The following is a 25,562-nucleotide window of genomic DNA, read 5'->3' on the forward strand; positions in this document are numbered from 1 at the left end:
GGCTAAGCTTCCCTTCAGTAAACCATTTCCCAGAATTTAACTTTACCACACTAAGAGCAAAAAAAAAAAAAAAAAAAAAAAAAAAAACAGTTGGGAAAAGAATGCTGCTCTTTGGCAAATACTGGAGTAGATATTTAAATATTCTTCTATGTGGTCACCACATCTCAGTGAACCAGCAGACTTCCTGGTTTTAGAAAATAAATAAATAACTGTTTGGAAATACCAACTTGTGGAACTCAAAGATGTACTGGTAATCTGGTTTTAATGGTTTCTAATCAATCAAATGTCTCAAAATTATGTCTGGCCATCATTATATTTATATGGTTACTCTGAGTGAGGAAAAGCCCAAAAGGAGAGAAGTGTTTTTGACGTTACATATTTCAAAAAATTATGAAAAGTCAGATTTGAGAATTTAATTGTGAAAGAAAAAAAGTTATGGTCCTTTTCATATCAAAGATGTTGGTATTTTTGTTTAACTTTTCCAGAATTTAGAAAAATTCATTCATTTCTCTTCACTGATCAGATCATCCAACTGGGGAAAGGCTACGTTTAAAGAACCATTAGGGATACAGTGATTATAAAAATTAAAGTCCAGTCTCCGTCTCCTCCAATGTTGCCTGATCAGTACATTTGTATGGAAAAGTTGGAAATAACCAAATTTACAGAATAAATAAAAGTTTAGAAAAAAATAAACCGGTAAAACAAGTCTTAACTTGCAGTAGATAAAAACAGTAGAAGAGAAAGGGAGAGAAGGGAGGTACAGAAGAGAAGGAACTAAAGGCAGACTTTGTTAGGCAGCTCCTAGACATTATTTCACAATAATCTTGCAAGGCAAATACTTTTCTGTTCATTCTACAATCAAACAAACTGAGCCTCTGAAGGATGAACTAATTTGTTCAAAGTCAAACAGCTAGAAAGTAGTGGGGCTGAATTCACAGCACATCCGTCTGGCTAGACGCCCATGTTGTACCTTTGGTGAAAGGTGAATTTCAAATGTTGTTGAGCAGAGACTGAAATAAACAGCGCTTGGGCTAAATTGGGCCATCAGATGCACTTCCCACAGGGTATTAAAAAAAATGAGTCAGCAAATTTACTTAAGAATCCAGACTCTGTTTTCTCCTGAAAAAACAAAAGACCTGGCAACACAGAGGTGGGTGTCCCTCTGGAAGAGGCAACCCTTCTCCTGTCACTTGGATCTGTCACTCACAGGATGTATTCCTTTCACTGCCCAGTTTTTTTCATTAGTTTGTTTTTGTTTTTGTTTTTGCTTGGCCTCTCTAGGAATCCAAGTTTTAAAACTTTTTCTGTACCATACAATCAGCAATTCCACTTTTGGATATCTACCCCAAATTGCTGAAAGCAGACTCAAAACAGATATGTGTAAGCCAATGGACACAGTAACACTATTCACAGAAGCTAAGAGGTAGAAACAACTCAAACGTCCATCGATAGATAAAGGGGTAAGCAAAATGTGATATATACATACATTAGGATATTATTCAGCCTCAAAAAGGGATGAAATTGAAACACATACTACAACATGAATGAACCTTGAAGACATTATGGTAAATGAAATAAGCCAGACACAAAAGAACAAATATTGTAGGTTCCACTGATATGAAGTATCTATCAGAGTAATATTCATGGAAACAGAAAGTGGACTGACAGTTGCCAGGGCCCGGGGAAGGGGGTATTGGGGAGTTGTTGTTTAATGGGTATTGAGTTTCAGTTTGGGAAGATGAAAATATTTTGGAGATGGATGGTGGTAACGGTTGTAGAACAATGTGAATGTACCTAATGCCACTTAAAAATGATTCAAATGGAAAATTTTATGTTATGCATATTTTACTGCAATAAAAAAAAACTTATGGTTAAATCAGAGAATTCTGGAACCATAGCAATTCTTTATTTTCTAGCAATTTTATAATACATTCTATAAGACAGGCCATGTATTCCTATAGGTGGTGCTGTTCTGAATTCTTTACCTATTAACCTAAATATGGAGGTTCTAATGTAAACCGTAGCATCATGTAGAGGAAACATACTAGAACATGTTTAAAAAAGGAAAATGGGATGCAAAGAAGACCCTAGAGTTAAAAAAAAAATCTATCAGGGGGACCCACTGATATGCTGGGGAAAAAAGAATGGGATTTGGTAACCTTGGGCAAAATACTTACCATCTCCAAACCTCAATTTGCTTATCTATAAAATGGGTATAATGTTCACTATTGACTACTACAAAAGATAATACATGTAGTTCCACGGGACATAGTAGAAGTCAATAAGTATTAATTTCTGTCTTTCCAAAAGAGTAGTTTAAAAAGTAATTATTAGACTCGTCAGGAAAGGGAAGTTATCTTGATTCTTTGATAATCCTAACATTGTATGCAACTTATGCTACTCATCCAGCAAGCATTGCACAAATAGTCTTTGAATGGCATTTTATAGATCTTTAAGAAATTTCTAAAACTTTGACTAAAACTTATGCCTACAGATAGTTCTATTTACCTAATAACTTTTTCCTAGGTACTCTTGCACAGTTGAATTACTTTCATAAATTCCTTCCTAGCTGTGCTACTTACCAGGTAAGGTGCCTGGGCAAATGCTCTGTCTCAGTTTCCCTGTTTTCAAAGTAAGAGAATAACTATACAAGTTCCATTGAGCTGTTGAAGGTGAAAAAAAATAGCTCTTGGAGAGTGCTTAGATTAGTGTGTGACACACAGTAAATACTCAATGAGCATTAGCCATAAGCCATGCTATTATTATTACTACTGCCGCTATATTTAGTCCTTCTAAAATAATGTCTCCCAGGAACCTTCTTTGGTATTTGGTGAGTAGGATGATTGTGTCCTACTGGTCTGGCTCTGGAGTAATACTTTTTCCACATTACCCCCATGGCCCTTAGCTTCCAGCTACTTTTACAGAACATTAATTCATTCAGCTTTATATGGTGGCTATGAACATTTTTCTTTCTTAGATTGCTTACTCCTTGAGGGGAGGGATGTGACTCTGCCTTCTTCTGTCCTTCCTGGCACCTCCTTCATTGCTCTGTATACAGTAAGGCTCCAAACATACTTGCTGGATGATATAAAGTGAATGAAATAATGACTGCATGTGGGAGTTCACATTACCTACATGCACTGTTGGACAGCAATATAGAATGATGGCCCAGGCCAGTGACTAGAGGTCTTCACGTGATTCAACAGGGCCTCTTTCAAAGTAAGGGCCCAAGATAAGCAGAAGGAAAGTAGACAGCGAAAGAGATCTAAGCTGCCTTTTAATGCACATACTGCGATCCTTTAGTGGCAGGGTACCAGTTATGTTGGAGCATAGGATCATGTATCCACGATAAAAAGAGTCTAGAGGAAAAGTTGCTCAGAATTAGTCTAGTTCATAGTGCTTTTTTAAAAGCAAGTAAGTTTGTCCAGTGTGGGGTACATGTGCACATGTGGTTCACGGGCCACTGATTTTCTTGGAGGGAAGCTAACAACAACAACAACAACAACAACAACAACAACAACAACAAAACCCAGTCAGGTTACCAGGAGATAAATTCCTGTTTTCTTTGCTGAGAGAAGTTTGCTCAACACTGTCATTTATTTCCCTTAATTTCTCAATTATCTACCAAGGGCAGTAACAGCACCATTGCCCTCCATACCTCTCATTTTGCCTTTCCAGTGGAGACTTCACTCTTTTGAGTCTCTGTGCGGTGGCTTCTTCCCACAGTATCAACCTCTAACCTAGTGTTCTCGAACTTATTTAATTCCTGCTCCTTTTTGACAGACAACACTGTCATTCCTGCCAAGGACATTGTGACACCCTCTTCTTGGGGACCATTCCTATCCCCATCCCTGTACCCCTTCCAGTGTTTTTGCAGATCCATATTGGTTAAGAAGGCTTCTGTCTGGTTTTACTTGCTAGAGTGTACATGATAGAATCAAGACTTTCTCTTCTTAAATGTAAAATATTAGAACATTGAATATTCTTTTTTGAAACCACCCCATCACCCTTTTGCCCATCCTACTGAGAAACACTGCTCTCACCATAAACTCAGCAGTGGTGAATGTGGGAAATTGCCTGTGAAAAAGCAGAAGGTGGGAAAATCCTACCAAATTAGCACCCATGGGTGCTCCTCTTTTCAAACCCTGTATCCTGGGGGAAGCTTGGGCTTGTTTGAGAAGGAAAGGAGGGACTTTCTTTCTTGGTCAGCCTGTGCTCCTCATCCTTTTATTCAGTGTGTATTTAATGTCATTGAACCCCTAACTCACACTTGGCACCAGTGTGCCAGAGTCTGGAGTCCTCTGTTGAGTGCCAAGGACCCAGGGGTGGAGAGGGCACAAGCCTTGCTGTCTATCGAAGAGCTTGGGAGAGCCTTTGGAGGGCCATCAGCCAAGCCCTCCCACTGCTGTATGCTTGCCTTAGTATATTTTCCTTCTGCCCCTTGAAGGAAAATCGAGGAATAACCATTCATATAAATCCAAGTGAAGTAAAATGAATGTATTTTTAGAATATCCCTCCATCTACATCTCAAACCTCCTACAAATAGCGTATCACATATGTCCACGGTCTCTTTCTCTCTCCGTCTATAGATGTAAATACAATCTCCTGAACCAGTCAGTAGAATGGTTGCACCGTGTTATTAAATTTCCAGAATGTATTTGGTTTACTGGCTATAAAGAGCATGGGAAATCTGAATGGTGGGGCATTGGGATTGCCACGGGACCAGAAATGAACTGGAGGTATTATGTGAAACTAGGCAGTGGGAATGTAATTACTCCAATCCCACACTTTCTACATCATATACTTTGACACTTCTGGAATGACTAATAGCTTCTTTCTGTTTCCCTAAACCGAAAGCCTGAATTGGCATTCTGAACCTATTGGACTCTGACATTTAACTCACTATAGGATATATCTTTCTGGTAGGAAAGATACAGACAAACAGAGATACAGCAATATTAAGTAAAATAGCGCCATAAAAATAATGTTCTGAGAAATATTCCCAAACAAGGGTTTCTTTTAATTCAATCGTCTGCATATTTTATACTATTAATAACAAGACTTAGCATGTATACAGCATTAATACCTATCAGGTACTGTGTTAAGCATTCTGTCTGTATCTAGTTCCATCACAGTAACTCTAGGAAGTATGAAGTAGGCATCAATAACTTCTTTAAGCCTTAGTCTCTTTCTGTGTAATTGGACATCTGGAATTTGCCTAAGGTAAGGAGGAGGTAAGTTGAAATTTGAACTTGGGACCATCAGACTGCAGAGCCTGCAATCCCAAAACACTCTGCTGTGCTGCCTTCCTATTATTTCACTGAGCACATGAGTATATAAGAAATTGCTCAGAGTCTCAGCAATAGATTTAAGGTTCCCTAAAAATCAAATAATTATTTTCTTACTTTTTGTGGGGTAAGAGTTACAAAAAGGTATGTGTGCCCATCTCTTTAAAATTAGCGGACAGAAATACAGAAGGTTTAGGTAAATTTGAGTTTCAGGTAAACAATAAATAATTTTTACTGTAAATACATCCCATGCAACATTTGAGACATAAACAAAAACATTTATTTGTTGCTATCTGAAACTCAAATTTAATTAGATGTCTTGTATTTTATCTGGCAACTCTGCCCCTAAGCATTTTGTTCTGAGACTTTTCACGCTTAAAGCAACAGGTGGAAATGCTTCCCAGGGGTTAATCCCAAGCCTGTGGAGACGCAATGCCTTCTCGTTGCCCGGTGTCTCTCTTGGCCCGGCTTCTCCCCAGGTCTGGGGAGCACAAAGCTGAGCAGAAGCCAGCTGTGCCCCACTCTTTCCTATAGAGGTTATTTTTTGAACCACAATGGGAGGTTGGTATGCTCTGGCCCTACACACACACACCCCCTCCTTTTTTGGGGGGTGTGAGTGGGGCTCACTCCTGGAGACGGACCATCTCCATGCACCTTATTTTAGTAGTAATAATAACTATAGTTATACTAACAATTAGTAGAATTAGTTGCAATAATCCAGACTTTGGTGCTGTTAGAAATGGTGTCAATCCATATAAATGCTTTGGTTCTATAGTTGCTGTAACCATAGCTGTAGCACGTGTGTGTGTGCGTGTGTGTGTGTGTGTGTGTGCGCGCGGTGTTAAGTCAATTGCTCCTTCCTTTCCCATGAACTTAGGTGACTTCATTTTCCTCCTACTTAACATCTCCCACGCACTGGACATGCCCTTGTCGTCTTGGCTCAAGGGACTCTTAAATCACTTACTCTGGATTCATCCTCCTTTACCCAATTTCTACTTTCTGGTTATGCTTTCAACATAAAAGCTATTGCAAGGTACTCAAACAGCAGCTCTCTGCATAAACATATCACCAGTAGCACATCCCAATCATTTTAACTTTGGGGATGGGGCTTGATTTCCATCACAACTTTTTGCTTCTGGAACATAATGGCTCCTATCTATTTAAGGCATCTGCTCGGCAGTTTCCCAACAGATTCTTTAGTATCCCATCACCCTCAGCCGCTCGGTCCCTCTCCCCTGTTGGAGAGGACCTTCTGCTTGATTTGTGACAAAAAGATTGGCCCCGCGGTATTGTTCCCACTGTCCCAACATCTCAGAAGAGCAGGAAGCCGGGGACAGGGCACACACTTTAAGTAACTCTCCTGGGACACTCAAGTGGCAGAAAGTCGCAGAAGCGCCACGGCAGCTCCAGGTGAGAATCCAAGCAGACCGGCTCCCAGTACACGGAGCACATGGCACTTTTGCTAGTTGGAACAGTGCCGGGTCCCAAAGCCTTAACTCACAACTCGCGACGCCCAAACCCCACTGACAAAGTAAAACTCTTCAACAGGGTGCAGGTGAAACTCTGAGGGATGGGGGAGGGGAGGAGGTGGGGGGCGGGGGGGAGAGAGACGGACGGGAGCGTGGCACCCACAGCCCGCGGGGCTCAGGTGCCCCGGGCCGGGGTGACAAGGGCAGGGACACCGTACCTCGGCGGCGGGCGGCAGCCTTCCGGGAGCCACGCGGGGCTCGCTCGCCTCGGGCGGGTCCAGTCTGCCGACCGCTGAGCTCCCTTCAATGTCAAAAGGAAAAGCGCTGTCGTCCCCGGCCGCGGCGGCCGCGCAGGCAGCGCCCCAGAGGAGCCAGAGCCTCAGGACGGGGCGCCAGGCTGAGCTCACGGCCATCTCTCCGCTGCCATCCAGCAGGGCGCTGCGTGGGGCTCGGCGGCTGTGCGTCCTCGTCGGTGCCCCCGTGGGGCGGCGGTGCCTCGCGTGCATTACCTTCTCGGCCCCCGCCTTGTCCGGATGTGGGAAGTCAAGGCGGCCCGACGCGCAACTTAGTGAAAAAGGCACAGCGAGAGGGTGAGCGGGAGCCCTCCTTCCCCCCTTGTCTCTCCTCTTTCCTTCTTCCCCCTCGGTTGGCTCTCGCACTTTCTCTCCCGCTTTCTCTCTCCCCAGAGGCTCTGGCTGAGGGGCGTCCAGATGGAGGCAGCTTAAGGCTGAGCACCAAAAGGCGGACGGGGTTAGGGCGAGCCCCGCCGGCCACCTCCTGTCCCGGGCGGGTGGGGTCTGCGGGCTGCGCTGCCCTGCCTTCCTCCCCACATCCATTCTCACCACTCCCTTTTTACCTTCCACTTCCAGGCCCTCCCACTCCAAACGGCATTTCACACACGGAGCTCGGGCCTTTCCCTGGCCTGCCCTCCCCACGCGCTCTCAGTTTGGAGCCCCTCCAAGGGACCCCCATGAATATTCAGCCTTTGTGATCGCTTCCTCACATCTTTTATTTATTTAGCCAAGGTGCTCGCTGTCCTATCTGTATTTTTGCAGATCTTTTATGTGACCCCCTAGTTTGCAGGCAAGTAAGGGGGGAAAGGGATTCCAGGGGTAGGGGCAGGAGCCAGAGAGGTGCGGCTTGTCAGACGGCAGAGGGGGAGGGCACCCACTTTCTGGAGCAAGGTTTCTCATTTTCTAAAGATGGAAGGCTGCAGTCTTTGAGCTATCTTCATTGAGACTTGCTGGCCACCCATCCTCCTCCTGACAGTCCTCACCCAGAGGGCTTGGGAGAAGAGTATCTTTTACTGCGGGGCTGGAAAATGACTTTATTACGCAAATGCATGAACTTTTATTTACAAAGAACATCTTGTTTTCATCCTCAAGAGGTGCTTTGTAAGGGGTCTGGAACAAGGCTTACAGTGTATGAGCCTGTCAAATATACTGCCCACAGCCCTGGCCTCTTCCTCTAGGCCTGTAATCTCATGCCTGCTGCATCCCTGTGAGTCATGTAACCTTTCTAGGACTTTGGGCGAAGTGGGCCAAAATTGTGCCAGGCGCCCTGCGGATGGGTCAGTGGTCACTGCAGCTGCTAGGTACCTTTGCTTACACTGGCTTCAGAAAGGAACTCTAAGCATTCCCACAAGACATGTCCATGGCTTTAAGAGGATTAGATGAAGCAACCATAAAACGACACCCAAGTAGGTCCCTAGATGCTTGAAATCATCCACAATCGTGGAGTGAAGCATTTTCATAAAACCTAATCCTTAGCTCTGTTTTATAGGACAAAAGCTATTTTATCTAAGCAAAAGCAAAACACCCATCTATTTTGCACCAACTATATGCAATATCTTACATATACCATACTGTGTAATCAGTAATTACATATTACAGCATTAGTAAGCCTCACAGCATTCCTGGAAAATAGGACTTTATTTCCTTTTACAGAAAAAAAAAAAAAAAAAAAAAAGGAAAGAAAAGAAAAGAAAAAGAAAGAAAAAAAAGAAAAGAGAAAAGAAAGGAAAGGGAGATTCTGAGGGACTAAGACGTTTGCCCAATATCACGCAGCTGGTAGAAAGCTAAGCTAAGGTTTGCACTGGGGCATCACTGATTCCAAAATGATCTTTCACAGCTATACCACCCTGAAACTCAAAAAATAGAGGATATACATTCAGAATAGGAGATACGGCATTCCCATTTTTTGAGTACTTCCTCTGTGCTGAAAAGTTTGCATAAATTATCTCCTTCAATTTCATCTTTACTGTAATCCCATGAGACAGGAATTGTTATATATATTTAGTAATGGGTGAGAGGTACAAGTGCTACTATCTGATGCTAAGGTCATTGATTTTGGACCATAAAGTGATAAGAGACAACAGGGGACAAAGCTGGTAGAAGCAAACAGTTCTCATATATCCCCAAGTGTTTGTAATGCTTTCATTTTAAGATACAAAAGTAGTATTGTCCTGAACCAGTAAGCTAAACTATAATCATCTTCCACATAAACTGGATAACTCGCTAAATTAAGTGAAAGAACTTCAAAATATGTTTGGTTGGTTCTTGGAAACTTATGTTGGGAGGCAAGATGGCTAGAGTCCAAGAGGAAAAGATGATGCTTGATTATCCTGTCCCAATCTCCCTTTAAAAAACCTTAAGGGATAATAAAATAATAACAGTAATAACATATGCATCATGTTCTGACTTCAAATACAGACCTCTTCAGTACACAAAAACTGTTCACCTTGGTTTGTTTTATGTCCTGTTCTTCACTGTCAATCAATCACACACTTTTATACGACATAGGCCATGTTCAGGTTCTATGAAAGGCCTGAATGGTGGGGGTGGGAGTGTATTTGTTCAAGACCCATGAATTTTTATTGTTGGTTAAATATGTGCTTCCCAATCTTCCTCCTCATCTTATTTTTTGCAGATAATAGTATTTTTGAGACAAAACTGCATAATACACAAGATCCTGGGCTCTGTATGAAACAAAATAAAGTTCAAATCGTAGGTCTGTTTACAATTCTGGGAGCTCGGTACACACATAGTCTCTCTGAATGTCAGTTTCTTCACCCGTAAAATGGGATAATGGTGCTTCTTCTACTGAGTTATGAATGAATAGTAAATGAAATAATGCAAATAAAGCATTAACACAGCCTGGCATATAGTCAGTGTCCAATATATACTATTTAGCTCTACCGTACTTAAAAATCTTAAAAAAAGAACAGAATAACTATTTTTAAAGAGGAAAAATAACCACATTTATTTATCTTGTGGCTCGGGTAACCTCCCATTTGCTGAGAATAGCTGTTCACATTTCTGGCTGTTCCGTGGGTCTTCCCCATATTAACCATGAATAAGACAGTCATGGATGACAAAGTATTATGGCAGAGCAGGCAAGAAGGGAGCATGGCTGACTGTTTCACAGCAAGTTAGGAGCCAGTAGAACAAAGGGAGTCATCTCCTCACCAAAGGGCCACCTTCAGACCATCAAAGGCCTAAGTGTGGGAGGGTTTTACTCCTGCTACAACGACAGACAGACAACTGGGGAACTTCTTCAGTGTGGCTGCTTTCTTATCATGACCTTCCCTCCTTGTCTCCTGAGACTGAGGCTGGGTATTTGCCAAATACTTTCATGTTCATTATCTCCCTTGGGACTCCCACCTGCCCCGTGATCAAAGGATTGCTGCTCTATAATCCCTGATGCACAGAAGGGAGCACAGAGGGAGGCGAAGGGGTTAAATGGGAAGGACACTGCACAGTTAATGCAGAACTAGGGCCCCACACCTTCCGACTTCCAGATCAATGCTTCCCCAACTAGACCTAACTATTTTTAGTTCTGGCAGCAGCAGATCTGGAGGCCTGGAGACTTTATCAAAAGAAGGTTCTGGAATTCCCTTCTGAGTCCCCTGGTGGGTGCAATTATCAGCAGAGAAATATCAGAGCTGCCCACTCCCTTCAGCACTTGCTTGTTGGGCCTGTCCACAGCATCCAAGGATCTAGCGAGGGTGCTGTTAATGCATCCCATATGCCCTTCTGTAAATAGAAATTCACGTCAGATGCTATTTTGGATTTTTAGGCGCTAATCTTGGACATAATTACACAGGATTGTTGTGGGACTGTGTCCTAGTGACAACGATTTTACAACGAGGTTGGTCAGAGAAGCAGGTGCGAGCTATCACCTGCCATGAGGTCTCTGACAGTCAAGTGGCAGGAAGGAAAGGTGAAGAGTGGTGTCTCCTTTCTGCTGACACCCCTCTCCTCTGGGGCTGCACTTGTCCTCTGTGGATGACCTGGTGACCTGGGGGAGTCCAGCCATGTGAAGAAGAGCAAGAGCAAGAGGGCTGGGTGAGGGTGGGGACTTCCAAAAGCCATTCTCCCTCCCATTCACTTTCTTAGACTTTTGTTCAGGGTGTGGACAGCCTGTGTTATCTATGCTTCCTCTCTGGGCTATGACACTTGTCACAGCCTCACTTGACTTTTAGCATGTGCTTCCTGCATTCTTTCCATCTGTCCTTCCTTCCATCTATTCATCCATCCATCCATCCATCCATCCATCCTTTATTTAGTTATTCATGTAGTCATTTATTTAGCATTTGCCAAACACTTCAATATGGCAGGTTAGATGCTGAGGGTAAAATGATAAAAACATATCCTGACTCTGAAGGAATTAAGAGCCTGCTGAGGCATTCTTAAGTAGACCCCATGGGGAATGCAAAGTGGTTAACAGGAATTCAAAGAGAAAGTCCAGACAAGCTGCTAAGAAACCATGTAGAACAAGCCCTTTGCGGGGACTTCGCTGGCCGGAAGAAGGGGGCAGATGTCCTGAGTCCTCGGTGATGAGAGGAGGGGAAACCTGCATTTGCAGAGGTACAAACACATCAGAGACATGCTGCCACAGGAAGGGTGAAAGAGTCATGGCATCTTGGAGGCTCTTTGAGTGCCTGTTCATGGCCACAGTCATTACCTGCAGGACCTGGGCCAGCTTGAGTGAGAAGAAAGCTTCCCAGCCTCTTCCGGGTCTCTCAGCTTGCCCCAGGCTCTAGGCTGCACTGGGGTCCTCCCCAAATGCAAATCTGAACCCTCTGAGGGGCTTTTCACAGTCACATTTGTGTCCTGAACAAAAGCCTGAGGAAACCAATGGGAGGAAGAACAACTTCTTATAAGTTAACAAAAGGTTTGCATTTCATTGTGGTAAGAACTTAATAGGAGAAGTACCCTCTTAACTGGTTTTCAATGTACAATAACCGTATGGTACAATGTCACAGAGGGAAGAACGACTCTTAGAAGGCCCCACCCTCCCCCACCCAGCTCTCTTGCCCTTGCTTCTCCTCACCTGGACTCCCACCTGAGTCATCCACAGGGATGCCCAGGGAAGCCCAGGGAAGCCCAGCCCAAGAGGGGTGCTGGTAGAAAAGAGACCTCATCCTCCACCTTTCCTTCCTGCCACCTCACTCTCAGAGACCTCATGGCAGGTGATAGCTGGCATGTGCTTCTCTGACCGACCTCATCACAAAATTGTTGTCACTTTTAAAATTTTAAGTGAAGAAACTTTAGCTCAGGAATGACATAATCACAGTTGCATTTAAAGAATTTAAAATGTAGCGGATATAATTATAGTCAAATTGGAAATTATAGGTATGGAAAAAAAAAAGAGGAAGAGGTGGTCACCAGGAATCATACCTCTTCTGGGGTAATGACTTAAAACACTGGAAATGTTTGGATGCAAATACCTTCCGACTTCTGTTGCATCTATACCGATACATTCCGTGCCTTTAAATATTTACATATTCCATTTTATATATGTTTTGCATGTGTATAACATATATTTTATATATCCACCATATATATCCTATTTTTTCATACAAAAATGAATCAAGGGGCGCGTGGTTGAACATCCGGCTTTGGCTCAGGTCATGATCTCATGGTTCGTGGGTTTGAGCCCCGTGTCGGGCTCTGTGCTGACAGCTCAGAGCCTGGAGCCTACTTTGGATTCTGTGTCCCCCTCACTCTCTGCCCCTCCTCCACTCATGCTCTGTCTCTGTCCCTCAAAAATGAATAAATGTTAAAAAAAAAATTTTTTAAAGAACAAAAATGAATCAAAATGCACATAGTATTTTTTTTAATTTTTTAATGTTTTTATTTATTTTTGAGAGAGAGAGAGAGAGAGAGAGCATGAGCAGGGGAGGGGCAGAGAGAGAGAGGGAGACACAGAATCCGAAGCAGGCTCCAGGCTGTCAGCACAGAGCCCGACACAGGGCTCGAACTCATGGAGTGTAAGATCATGATCTGAGCTGAAGTTGGGTGCTTAACTGACTGAGCCACCCAGGCGCCCCTGTACATAGTGTTTTAAAGCTTTTCCTCCATGTCAGTGTAACCTTAATATGCTACTGTGAGGAACTTCTTGTGTTCAGATTTGCACTGGGGGAAGATTCTCAGGTATGCATGGGATCATGAGTAGAGGGCATCACTGAGAGACCAGTAGGACCACTGGCACTGGCTCTGTATGCTCCAAGTGCCTAGACCCTGTAGGGGAGAGGAGGGACCAGGTTACACTGGGGAATGATAACAGTGATGAGGACATCCTGATCCGAGTGGTTCGGCCTGATGGAGAAACAGGTGAAACCAACAGATGAAGGAGAACGGTCCTCACAAGGATTATCGACCACCGTGGCTGTGGTCATCACTTAGGTCCACTGGGATAATTACTTTATTAGGTGAAAGGGAAACGATTGCTGCTCAGCGGTAACGCAATCAACTGAGAACAGAGGTGTCAACATCCATTTGCTCAGTGATGAGATCAATATAAAATAGGAGCTCCTGGGACTTGATAATGAAATGAGACAGTTAAGGAGAATTGAGCACCATTCAAAAGAGGATACCCAAGAAACTGGGTTTTTGTGTCCCTGCACCCATCCCAACCCAAGCACCACCAAGGGAAGAGAACTTTCCTTAAGAGAAGGATGGCTGTCACCATGGTGAGTGTACAAGCAGGGTGGGGGTAGTTAAAACATGTTCTAACCTGCTTTCAGTGGTGGCAGAAACCGGTCTGTAAGAGTCTAACCTGAAAGCTCTATATAATCTAGCTCTGTATCCCTTGCATTATCTTCTAGAAAATGCATGCTGGGCATGCTCACTTTGGGAATTTAACCGTTGTTGGAAAAAATGTCAGAACTGGAGCGTGACTATAATAATGTCTCAAATTTGCACTGTGCTTTACAGTTTGGGATTGAAATACAGTTGTTGCTTCTCTAACAAGTGAGAAACTGACCCGGTTCTAAAACTTCAAATGTACAGATTTAGACCTTTAGGAGAAAGATTCTCAAATTATTGTCTACCACATATGTTAGGTGGCCTGCATATTTAACACTCTAAATAAGATTTAACACTCTAAATGAGATTTATGCATCATTCATTCAACAAATATTTTGAAAAAGTCTGCTTTGCAATTGGCCCTTTTCTTGGCTCTGAGGATAGGGCAAATTAGAAATCAGGCAAAAATTTCTGCCTTCAGGAAGTTTACATTCTAATGGAGGCAAGAGTAGGAGAGAGAGAATAAACAATGAAGCAAGAGAAACACGGATGCATGGGATACGGTGTGTCAAATCGAAAGTGCTATGGGGAAAAATAAGCAGGGTAAGGGGGGTAGAGAGTGCAGGTGGCAGCAGGTGGAAGGTGCTTGCCTTGTTGAGAAAGAGGCTAGAATAAAGTGGTATAGGCAGAGTGGCTGGAAATAAAGTCAGAAATTTAAGGGGCTGTGTGGGATGGATTATGTAGGACCATCAAAATAGTTGTAAAGACTTTGGCTTCTACCCTGAGTGCTTTGGAAAGTATTTGGAGGGTTCTGTGCATTGAAACAACATGACGGGACACATTTTGCCTGCCATACGGGAATGAGGGTAGAAGGAAATGATGAAGGAGGAGCCAGGGAGACCATTTAGAGGCTGTTGCAACAATTCAGGTGAGGGACAACGGGGACTTGGTCCATAATGTTAGCATTGGAGGTGAGAGGTCATCAAATTCTGGATTTGTTTTGAATGTACAACCAGTGAAATTTTCTGGATATGGGGAATGAAAGTAAGAAAGGACTCCATCTTTTTGGCCTGAGCAGACTTGAATGATTGATTTGTCATTATTAAATGGGAAGAAAGAACCATTTGGAAGAATGGAGATGATGAAGAGATTGGTGTGGGATGAAATTTTTTTTTAGATGCCTCTTAGATCAGATTCTTAACACTCTATTCTTTTTCTTAAAGAACTGTTTTTAAAACATACACTCAGTGCATAATACATACTACACAAAGCACACACTGTCTTCTTTTTGGGATCTACTAGGACAAGGCACTGTGGATAACACTATATAGTAACCTAATAGTCTAACGAGGGAGGGTTACAGCATGTAGGTAACAGCAGCGCCTATAATTTGAGTCAGTAGGTGTTCAAATGGGTACAAATCTATTCTCTTGGGGATCAAACAAAGCAGGAAGGGATACTTTGAGCTCAGTGAGAAGAGAAAACATTATAGATTGGACCCGGATCTCCTCACAAGTATAAGAATTAGGTATGGGAAGATGAGTGAGTGAGGGAAGGGTGTGGAGAAGGGACTTTCAGGCAAATGGAACAGCAGAGACGCAGGGATAGGAATGGGGAATCACATGCAAATTTAGGTAAGAGAAAGGGCAGATTAGCTAAAGAACTGTGCAAAGTTTGTTTGGGTGGATAATGAGAGATACTATAGAATAGATAGGTATGGATCTGATTACTAGCTTACTACTAGAAGAGAGAGATAGGATCACAGGGGAGCTAAGAAGGGTTAATCTGATAGCCATGAGGAGGGTGCACTGGAGTGGAGAGACAGGAGCCCAAGGGACAAGCTGAAGACTGTTGCGATAACAGTATAGGCCTCAGGTGATGCCCAGAATAAATCTTATGAACCGTCACTGTGTTCCCTGAACACAACTCCTCACTCCTGGGACAATCCACATGCAACCCAGACATCTCAATTTGTAAAATCAATATTTCCTTGAAGCTGAGGTGAATTTTAGCTTGAATGGAGTCAGCCCCTCCTACTGGAGGGAGAGGATAGGCCAGGAAAGAGAGCAATGTTTGACATCGTGTTTGCAAGCCAACACAACACTGTCACTGAAGCCACAGTACATCGGCTCTTGTGCCAGTGGAAGATGTCAAGTGACAGTAATTCCTATGAGAACTTCTGCCCATCATATACTTCGTCCTTTAGTAAAGTTCATTAATTACTGGCCCGGGTCTACTTGGACTATTTTGACTACTTCCAAATAACTCATGAATGGTTTTCTCCTTTCCTTTCTCTCTCAGTCTTGCTTTCTTTCCTTTTTTTTTCCCCCTTCTTCTTCTTTGTCCTCACTTCTTTTCTCAAAAGTCCCACACCGACTTTAATTACATTTACTTCAGGCTAGGTGCGTAACTTATTTTATTTAATAAAAAGATAGAGGTGCCTGGCTGGCTCAGTCAGTAAAGCATGCGGCTCTTGATTTTGGGATTGTAAGTTCGAGCCCCACACCGGGTGTAGACATTACTTAAAAAAAGAAAATATGTTTAAAAATAATAAAAAGATAGTATTTCCAGGGTATCTGGCTGGCTCAGTTGAAAGAACTTGGGACTCCTGATCTCGGGGTAGTGAGTTGGAAACCCACATTGGGTATAAAGATTACTAAAATAAATAAATAAACTAGAAAAAAAAGATAACCTTTTCTATTAAATCAGCTCTCAAGGCCTTTTTTCCTTTTTAATAATTAAAAATAAATATATATAATACATATATAAAAACAAACAGTTATGATATTTGGGACTGTAGTCCATGTAGTTCTTTACTAGTAAAATAACCCATGAACATAGGTTATCACCTTTAAATATAGCCAAATTTCTCTATCAGGATTTTAGACTAGTTCTTACCCTGACATCACTGGGACCCTAGAAATGATGATGGGAACTCTAGCGGACATTAAGAGACTCTTGGTAACAACTCTTGTTTTCCATGGAGAATTCACACCTCTTCCACACGGTACTTGTGTTAGTGTCTCATTGTTCTAGGTGTGGGGTATTTGGATCAGATTAAAATTAACAGTGGGATCCTATCCCATAGTGGAGCATAATTATAGGGTCAGAGATGGTCATATGACCAACAGGCCAATCGCATGGAAGAAGAGGTTTGCTAGGGTCTTCTGGAAAGAGGTTTTCTTGCTTCTTTTGGAGACAGCTTCTAGAGGTGGGCATCTTTTTTCTCTTGCATGTGGCAGATAGACTTTGTTCCCCTGGAGTCATTGGCAATCCCAAAGGAAGCCACTTGTAACAAAAGAAGCCACAGAAAACAGATTGAAAAGTGGAATAAAATGGGTCTTAGAAGGTGTTGTTTAGGTGTGAAATCAAATTGACCTCTGAACTTTCAATTTCATGGACCAAGAAATACTTTTATTGCCAATTTGAGTTAGATTTTCTCTTACTGACTCCCAAAAGGATTCTGATATGAGAACAGTAGGAATTTGAGAAACATAGGATTTAAAAAAAATTTTTTTTAAACATTTATTTATTTTTGAGAAGGGAGAGACAGAGCATGAGCGGGGGAGGAGAGAGAAAGAGGGAGACACAGAATCTGAAACAGGCTCCAGGCCCTGAGCTATCAGCACAGAGCCCGTCGCAGGGCTTGAACTCACGGACCGTGAGATCATGACCTGAGCTGAAGTCGGACGCTTAACCAACTGAGCCACCCAGGCGCCCTGAAAAGCATATGATTTTGAAAGACTGTGATGACCATATCAGTGAGAAGTAAAACATGCTGTTTTGCAGAGTAAGGATGTTAGTCTTCTGGAAGAAGTCATCATAAAAGCAAAATTTATATATGGATATATTGTTTTTCCATAAATTTTCTAGTATGTAGATATTTATTAAAAGAGAAATTAGATGCAGTTGTTAAGAAGCCTGTCTATAGATTCAGATTACCTGTTTGTGTCCCTCTATTTTCCTACTTAACCTGCTGTGTGATCTTGGCCAACGATTTCATTCTCAAAGCCTCAGCTGCCACATCTGTAAAGTGCGAAGTGTAACTGTCTCATGAGGTCCTTGTGAGGGTCAAATAACACAATGTACATAAATTTCCCAGAAAAGTGCTTGGCGCATAGTGAGCACTCAATAAACTTTAGCTGCTATTATTGTTACTAATAGTACTAATATTACTACTGTTATTATAGAACTAATGTGTTCTGGAGAAAACTAGAAGACGGAAATAGGCTAATGATTACAAAGTGAATGGAATTCTTTGTTATCTACAGAATAATTCAATAAATATTTTTGACTTTCAGTAATTTTAATATCTGGAAGCTATAACTTAATTACAGATGCTTCGTTATCAGTGTCGTACTTAACATTTGTTAACCCTTCTCATGGAGGCTGCTACTCAGGGTAACAATGGTTCTGGTCTCATTACTGAGCTAAGACAACATCTAGCCCTTCATTACTAGTCCCATCTTAATCCTTAGCCCCATCCAGATAATTCATGGCTCCAACTACTCCATCCTCAATTACTTGACTCTTTTAGTCCAAAGTGATTTCAATATAAATCATGTCCTTAATGGACTTAGTTCTCTATTTGAATTTTCATTTGTAGACTCAGACATCGTTAAACTCCCTAGGATTAGGTGACTAGAAGTGAACAGGCTTTTCTAGAGAATTAGACCATAATTTAGGGGACAATTTCCTGTCTGGTATTCTCAGGCATTTAAATTCAGACTCTGTAGGGGCGCCTGGGTGGCTCAGTCGGTTAAGCGGCCGACTTCGGCTCAGGTCATGATCTCGCGGTCCGTGAGTTCGAGCCCCGCGTCGGGCTCTGTGCTGACAGCTCAGAGCCTGGAGCCTGTTTCAGATTCTGTGTCTCCCTCTCTCTCTGACCCTCCCCCATTCATGCTCTGTCTCTCTCTGTCTCAAAAATAAATAAACATTAAAAAAAAATTTAAATTCAGACTCTGTAATTACTGAAGGTTTTTAGAATTATGGAATTTTTACACTGGTGTTCACTTTCCATCATTTAGAGCATGCAGAATGCTGTCACCTACAGCATCTGAAGCAATTCTGACAACCCTGTGGGGTAAGCACCATCATCCAACTTGAAACTGACAGAGATGGAAATATCAGCGAGAAGCTTGATCTGCAAGCTCCTCAGCCTGGTGTAATTTCTTCCCATCCCATCTGGCTCCCCAAGTCATCTGTCTTTGACATTTTTGACTTGTACAACCCAAATTAAGTCATAGCTGAGCAGCAAGCACATAAAAAGAGCAGCATTCAAGATTATGCCCACCAGATTTTGAAAAAGAAAATCACTTATTATCATTCTTAAATTAAAATTTATTAAAAATGAAAATCCCAATGACAAAATAATTGATTATGCGGTAGGAGGAGAGAAGGAGCACATCTTTGGAAGGAGACACATTTCATCATTAAATGACTGAATGAAACTGAAGGCTTAGTCTCCCTTTCTTTATGTGAGTACAGACTACCTAAGGACTGGGTTTGCCATGGCTCACACTTGTATTCTTCTTCTGGGTGAATATGATTATGTACTAAAGACCTTGAAATAGCTATTTCTTCCAGCTAGCTATTGAAGATGGGCCCATCACATTTCTGTGCTAATTTCAGCTGGATAGCCTTTAGGAAAAGTCTAGTGTGTTTTTAACCTGGTGTTATAATGAGTGATGACCAGAAGCTTCCTGAAGGGCCAAAGAAAAACCACAGGGAAGAGAAAAGGCTCTACACTATGGGTATTCCCATCCCAGGGCTGCACCTCACTAGTCACAGCCTTGAGCTAGACTTCTAAGCTCCCTGGCCTCCACTTTTTCTCTCTATAAAATGAAAAGTGAGATAAGATGCACCTGGGATCCCACTCAGCTTCAAGGCTCTTATGTTCTAGGAAGGGACCTATACCTAGACATTGACTATTCTGGTCATGGCCAGGAGCAGATCGATGGTTTAGAAAGTAACACTAAGAGGACTGTCCCATGACCTTCTCTGCTGGAATAATTAAGACCAGGGTCTGGTAATCTATGCCTGCAGCTATATTTTAGGTGCCTCAGGAAAGCCTGTGGACAGCTAATGTAACAAATCAAATGCAACAAAGGGAAGAGAAATATGAGTTATTATCTTAAACTCTGCCAGATTCAGAACTACAGGCTAGAAAAGAAATAATGCCGCTGGAGACTACAAAAGGAAAATAATTTAGAAATATGTCTGCTGTCCCCAGTTCACCCCTCTGTTATACAGCCCTTCACTGGCCCTATGGTATGTACTTCCTAGAACAATAGGTTATCAAATCATGTAGTGCTGGAGATGGAAAAAGACCAGGCAAACCACACAGGATACTGCAACAGGAAATTGTGACTACCGGCAGAAAAGGGTGGTTGCTTCCAGCCATTAGGTCACCTGTAGGGCGATCCAAAATCATTGATTGAGTTATAGTGTCCAATGAAGTTGAATTCCATTCCCTTCCTTTAATCCATGTCTTTTCTTAGCTGTGAATTATTTCATCCTTGCCCTTTGTGAAGATGTCAAATGTGTAATCAGAATTGGTGAAAAGCAAAAGGGTAAACTATGAACACAGTATATATGAAATTCATAAGCACCCTCCACACACACACACCCAAGGCCAAGTGTAGACACAAGGTTGGTTGGACTGTATAGAAGAGAAAGGAGTATCTGCTGGTGTGCAGGATGCTGAGGAACATGGGGAATTAGTATTATGCAATTTGATGTGTAGATTTGTTATTTACTCACAGATTTTAGGCAGTCTACTACTTAGACTAAAGAGAACTCAATCTTTCATGGAAAATGTTCTTATTTAACCCAACAAAGCAGCAGTAAATTTGAGACCATTAAGTAGCTTGTAGTAGCACATATGGCCAAAGTAAGACACAGACAAACTCAACGCTTCTGGTCCATGTGTGACATAGATAAAAAGATAAACCATTAAAAAGAGAAGAAATTTAAAAATAAACAGCAAAAAGCCAGGAGCATTAAAATACAAAGCAATCACAGAGACATCAGAAGAACATTGTGCCTTTCCATCTCCTCATACCCATCCCTTTTAATAACTTACACAATTGCCTCTGACCCCTCCTTGGAAGGGTAGACAACACCATACCATATGCTCATGGTCTAACCTCCATCTTGGCAATTCCATTACTGCACCATGGTTGGGCATCATGGCAGGACATCAGTCTGGTAGAAGTCAGTTGCATCCGGGAAGAAGTTATAATATCAATAGCATGTCCAATAGGCTGACTAAATGGCTGATCCTCTATTCCAGAAACAACTGCCAGGATGCTTAGCCTTAATCAGCCGCTGCCTTAATGAAAGGTTGAGCTGCTAGCTAAACCTGCTCAAAGTGGTAGGTCAGCATTCACCGCAGATCTTCTGGGAACCTCTAGACACTCTGATTCACTCATGTGACTTCATGTTTTATTAAGTCAGTCGGTGCTACCTTTACAATTGGGGCAACACCTTTACCCACTTACCTAATCGTCACAGCATAGCTAGGACTCCCTGGATGAAAATGGAGCAATCGAGTGGACTATTGCTCATTTGAGTCAATCAGTCAGTTCTAAAGGCCAGTCTATCAGTTGTCAGTGCAATGGTCTCCTGGGATTCATCGCTGCCTCACTTACTCCCATACTCCACCCACTTCCTGCCTCTACTCCAGGGCACAGGCTGACTGCCAGTGACACAGAATGTCATAGTATAGCGCAGGCTCTATACCACAAGTTCTTTCTCTTTACCCTATCAGGGTCCTTCACAAATGCCTCACGAGCCATTTATTCATATGTTTTGAATTCTTTTTGCATATTTTTAGAGGCTGTTGTAGTGAACTGGCACCAAACTCTGCGTTCTTTGGCAAGGCCTTGGGTAAACTGGGTGGTTGTATTGAATGGTCTCCAAGGTCTCCCCAGCTCTAAACTGATTTCATGTTTGAACCTTCTCAACCTCCCTCAGATGTCAGTCTGTCACCACGGCCTTCCCTCTCATGGATGCCACTGGATTCTACTTTACTGAGACACACATGACAGGTTCCCTAGTTTCTCTTCCTTTCTGTAACTTCACTATCATCCACTACTGCCTTTCAGGAAGATGGGGCTTGACCCATGCCAAGACTGAACCATGTTATTGCACTCTTCTTTCCTTTTCTCCAGTGATTTTATATCTTTTATTGATATATAAAAGATTATTGGCATTATAAAACAAACTCATCATACCAAAAATTTAAGAAGATAGAATTAATTACAATACTGGGCACCTGGGTGGCTCAGTCGGTTAAGTGTCTGACTTTGGCTCAGGTCATGGTCTCACGGTCCGTGAGTTTGAGCCCCACGTCGAACTCTTGTGTAATTCTGTGTCTCCCTCTCTCTCTCTCTGCCCCTCCCCTGCTCATGCTCTGTCTCTCTCTCTCTCTCAAAAATAAATAAACGTCAAAAAAAAAAAAAGAATTAATTACAATACAAATATACTTACTTCTCTTCCTCTACTTCCCATCCAATCCTATTCTCCAAAGATAACTACTTTAATTTGCTGAGTATTTGTCCAGAATTTTTTCTATGTAGATATAAATATAAACACATGTATATATAAAACAAATGTGAATCTTTTCACAAGCAATTTACATGTTATTCTGGAATATATTTTTAAAAATTAACATATCATCCAACACATATTTATTGAGCACCTACTGTGGGTCAAGCTCTATGCTAGGGTGTGCGTATACAAGAGTGAGAAAACAGACATAGTTCTTGCTCCAGTAAAACTTACAGTTCAGTGGAAAGATACTCTAAGTTTCATTTCATTTCGGTATACACATATTTTTCTCATTATTTCTAACAGGTATAAGGTTTTCTATAGAAGAGGTCTATTATGATTTATTGAAACATTCCTTCTTTGAAAAATATTTAAGTTTTCCATTATTATTATTAAAAAATTAATGTATTTTTTTTTGGGGGGGGGGAGGAGCAGAGAGCAAGGGAGACACAGAATCCAAAGCAGGCTCCAGACTCTGAGTTGTCAGCACAAAGCCAATGTGGGGCTCGATCCCACGAACTGTGAGATCATGACCTGAGCCAAAGTCGGACACTTAACCAACTGAGCCATCCAGGTGCATGTAAGTTTTCTGGTCTTTTTTTTTTTTTTTTTTTTTTGCTATTACGACAAATATTATAATGAATATCCTTGTACACTTTCATTAGCTTTTCTTTGGGATGGAATTGTATTATGAAATTGCTGGGCCAAAAGGTATACACATTTAATATTGTGATACATTGTCACGTTGCTCTCTAAAAAGGCTGTATCAACTTATCTTCTACCAATAGCAATCAGAGTCCTACCAGGCTCTTTGAAAATTTGCTTTATCAACTATCCCCCTCTTATTTGTAACCGTAATCACTTCCTTTGCCTACAAGAAAGCTAAGGCAATCCTATATCCTAGATGTGTGAGGATTCCCTCTATTCTGCTGCTTCTTAAGTTTATTAACCTATCTTTCTCATCTCCTTTATCGCTGACATACTAAGTCAGTCCTCCTGGCCGTCACTCTCTGCATGCCTTCAATTCTTAACACTTTCCGTAAGGCTTAGGTCCCATCACAATGCTGACAGTCTTCTCTGGAAGATCCCAGTCACCTCAAATCACTACACTCAATGACCTTATTTCAGGTCTTTGTCTTTATAACCTTTGGCTAGCATTTCTTCCTTGTGGAGACTCTCTCCTCTTCTGGCTTCAATAGGAACATCTGTCTCCTGTTCTCTCAATTTTCTGATGGTTCCTTAAATGCAGGGAGACATTCTACTTTTCACATTCTTTCTTTTCTTTATCAGTTTCTTCCCAATCTAATCTACTGCCCTGGCTTTATTTTTTATTTATTTTTTATTTTTTATTTTTTTCAATATATGAAATTTATTGTCAAATTGGTTTCCATACAACACCCAGTGCTCATCCCAAAAGGTGCCCTCCTCAATACCCATCACCCACCCTCCCCTCCCTCCCACCCCCCATCAACCCTCAGTTTGTTCTCAGTTTTTAAGCGTCTCTTATGCTTTGGCTCTCTCCCACTCTAACCTCTTTTTTTTTTTTCCTTCCCCTCCCCCATGGGTTTCTGTTAAGTTTCTCAGGATCCACATAAGAGTGAAACCATATGGTGTCTGTCTTTCTCTGTATGGCTTATTTCACTTAGCATCACACTCTCCAGTTCCATCCACGTTGCTACAAAGGGCCATATTTCGTTCTTTCTCATTGCCCTGTAGTACTCCATTGTGTATATAAACCACAATTTCTTTATCCATTCATCAGTTGATGGACATTTAGGGTCTTTCCATAATTTGGCTATTGTTGAGAGTGCTGCTATAAACATTGGGGTACAAGTGCCCCTATGCATCAGTACTCCTGTATCCCTTGGGTAAATTCCTAGCAGTGCTATTGCTGGGTCATAGGGTAGGTCTATTTTTAATTTTCTGAGGAACCTCCGCACTGTTTTCCAGAGTGGCTGCACCAGTTTGCATTCCCACCAACAGTGCAAGAGGGTTCCCGTTTCTCCACATCCTCTCCAGCATCTATAGTCTCCTGATTTGTTCATTTTGGCAACTCTGACTGGCGTGAGGTGATATCTGAGTGTGGTTTTGATTCGTATTTTCCTGATAAGGAGCGCTGTTGAGCATCTTTTCCTGTGCCTATTGGCCATCCGGATGTCTTCTTTAGAGAAGTGTCTATTCATGTTTTCTGCCCATTTCTTCACTGGGTTATTTGTTTTTCGGGTATGGAGTTTGGTGAGCTCTTTATAGATTTTGGATACTGGCCCTTTGTCCGATATGTCATTTGCAAATATCTTTTCCCATTCCGTTTGTTGGTTGCCTTTTAGTTTTGTTGGTTGTTTCCTTTGCTGTGCAGAAGCTTTTTATCTTCATAAGGTCCCAGTAATTCATTTTTGCTTTTAATTCCCTTGCCTTTGGGGATGTATCGAGTAAGAGATTGCTACGGCTGAGGTCAGAGAGGTCTTTTCCTGCTTTCTCCTCTAGGGTTTTGATGGTTTCCTGTCTCACATTCAGGTCATTTATCCATTTTGAGTTTATTTTTGTGAATGGTGTGAGGAAGTGGTCTAGTTTCAACCTTCTGCATGTTGCTGTCCAGTTCTCCCAGCACCATTTGTTAAAGAGACTGTCTTTTTTCCATTGGATGTTCTTTCCTGCTTTGTCAAAGATTAGTTGGCCATACGTTTGTGGGTCTAGTTCTGGGGTTTCTATTCTATTCCATTGGTCTATGTGTCTGTTTTTGTGCCAATACCATGCTGTCTTGATGATGACAGCTTTGTAGTAGAGGCTAAAGTCTGGGATTGTGATGCCTCCTGCTTTGGTCTTCTTCTTCAAAATTACTTTGGCTATTTGGGGCCTTTTGTGGTTCCATATGAATTTTAGGATTGCTTGCTCTAGTTTCGAGAAGAATGCTGGTGCAATTTTGATTGGGATTGCATTGAATGTGTAGATAGCTTTGGGTAGTATTGACATTTTGACAATATTTATTCTTCCAATCCATGAGCAGGAATGTCTTTCCATTTCTTTATATCTTCTTCAATTACCTTCATAAGCTTTCTATAGTCTTCAGCATACAGATCTTGTACATCTTTGGTTAGATTTATTCCTAGGTATTTTATGCTTCTTGGTGCAATTGTGAATGGGATCAGTTTCTTTATTTGTCTTTCTGTTGCTTCATTGTTAGTGTATAAGAATGCAACTGATTTCTGCACATTGATTTTGTA

The 25,562-nt window shown here is 41.9% G+C and overlaps 2 protein-coding genes across 7 annotated transcripts in view; one reads left to right on the plus strand and one right to left on the minus strand.

Moving 5' to 3' along the window:
* LAMA4 (laminin subunit alpha 4) overlaps positions 1–7,607 on the minus strand; it is a 143,530-nt gene extending 135,923 nt beyond the window's left edge. The window contains exon 1 of one of the 2 annotated variants that reach the window (XM_060616434.3): positions 6,976–7,607. In XM_060616434.3, the coding sequence (XP_060472417.3) occupies positions 6,976–7,593 (618 nt within the window). In that variant the 5' untranslated portion in view covers positions 7,594–7,607. The remainder of the gene's footprint in view (positions 1–6,975) is intronic. The other variant, XM_060616436.3, reaches the window with a different exon arrangement.
* The window catches only part of RFPL4B (ret finger protein like 4B), a 94,082-nt gene continuing 70,079 nt past the window's right edge, over positions 1,560–25,562 (plus strand). For 2 of the 5 annotated variants that reach the window (XR_013555726.2, XR_013555727.2), the window contains exon 1: positions 7,226–7,347. The gene's annotated coding sequence lies outside the window, so the exon portion shown is untranslated. Of the gene's footprint in view, positions 6,699–7,225; positions 7,348–25,562 lie in introns of those variants that run through there. The other 3 variants (XM_078447234.2, XM_078447233.2, XM_078447235.2) reach the window with 3 other exon arrangements.

This window comes from Panthera onca, chromosome B2 (genome assembly GCF_046562875.1).
Source record: "Panthera onca isolate mPanOnc1 chromosome B2, mPanOnc1 haplotype 2, whole genome shotgun sequence".
Taxonomy (NCBI): Eukaryota; Metazoa; Chordata; class Mammalia; order Carnivora; family Felidae; genus Panthera; species Panthera onca.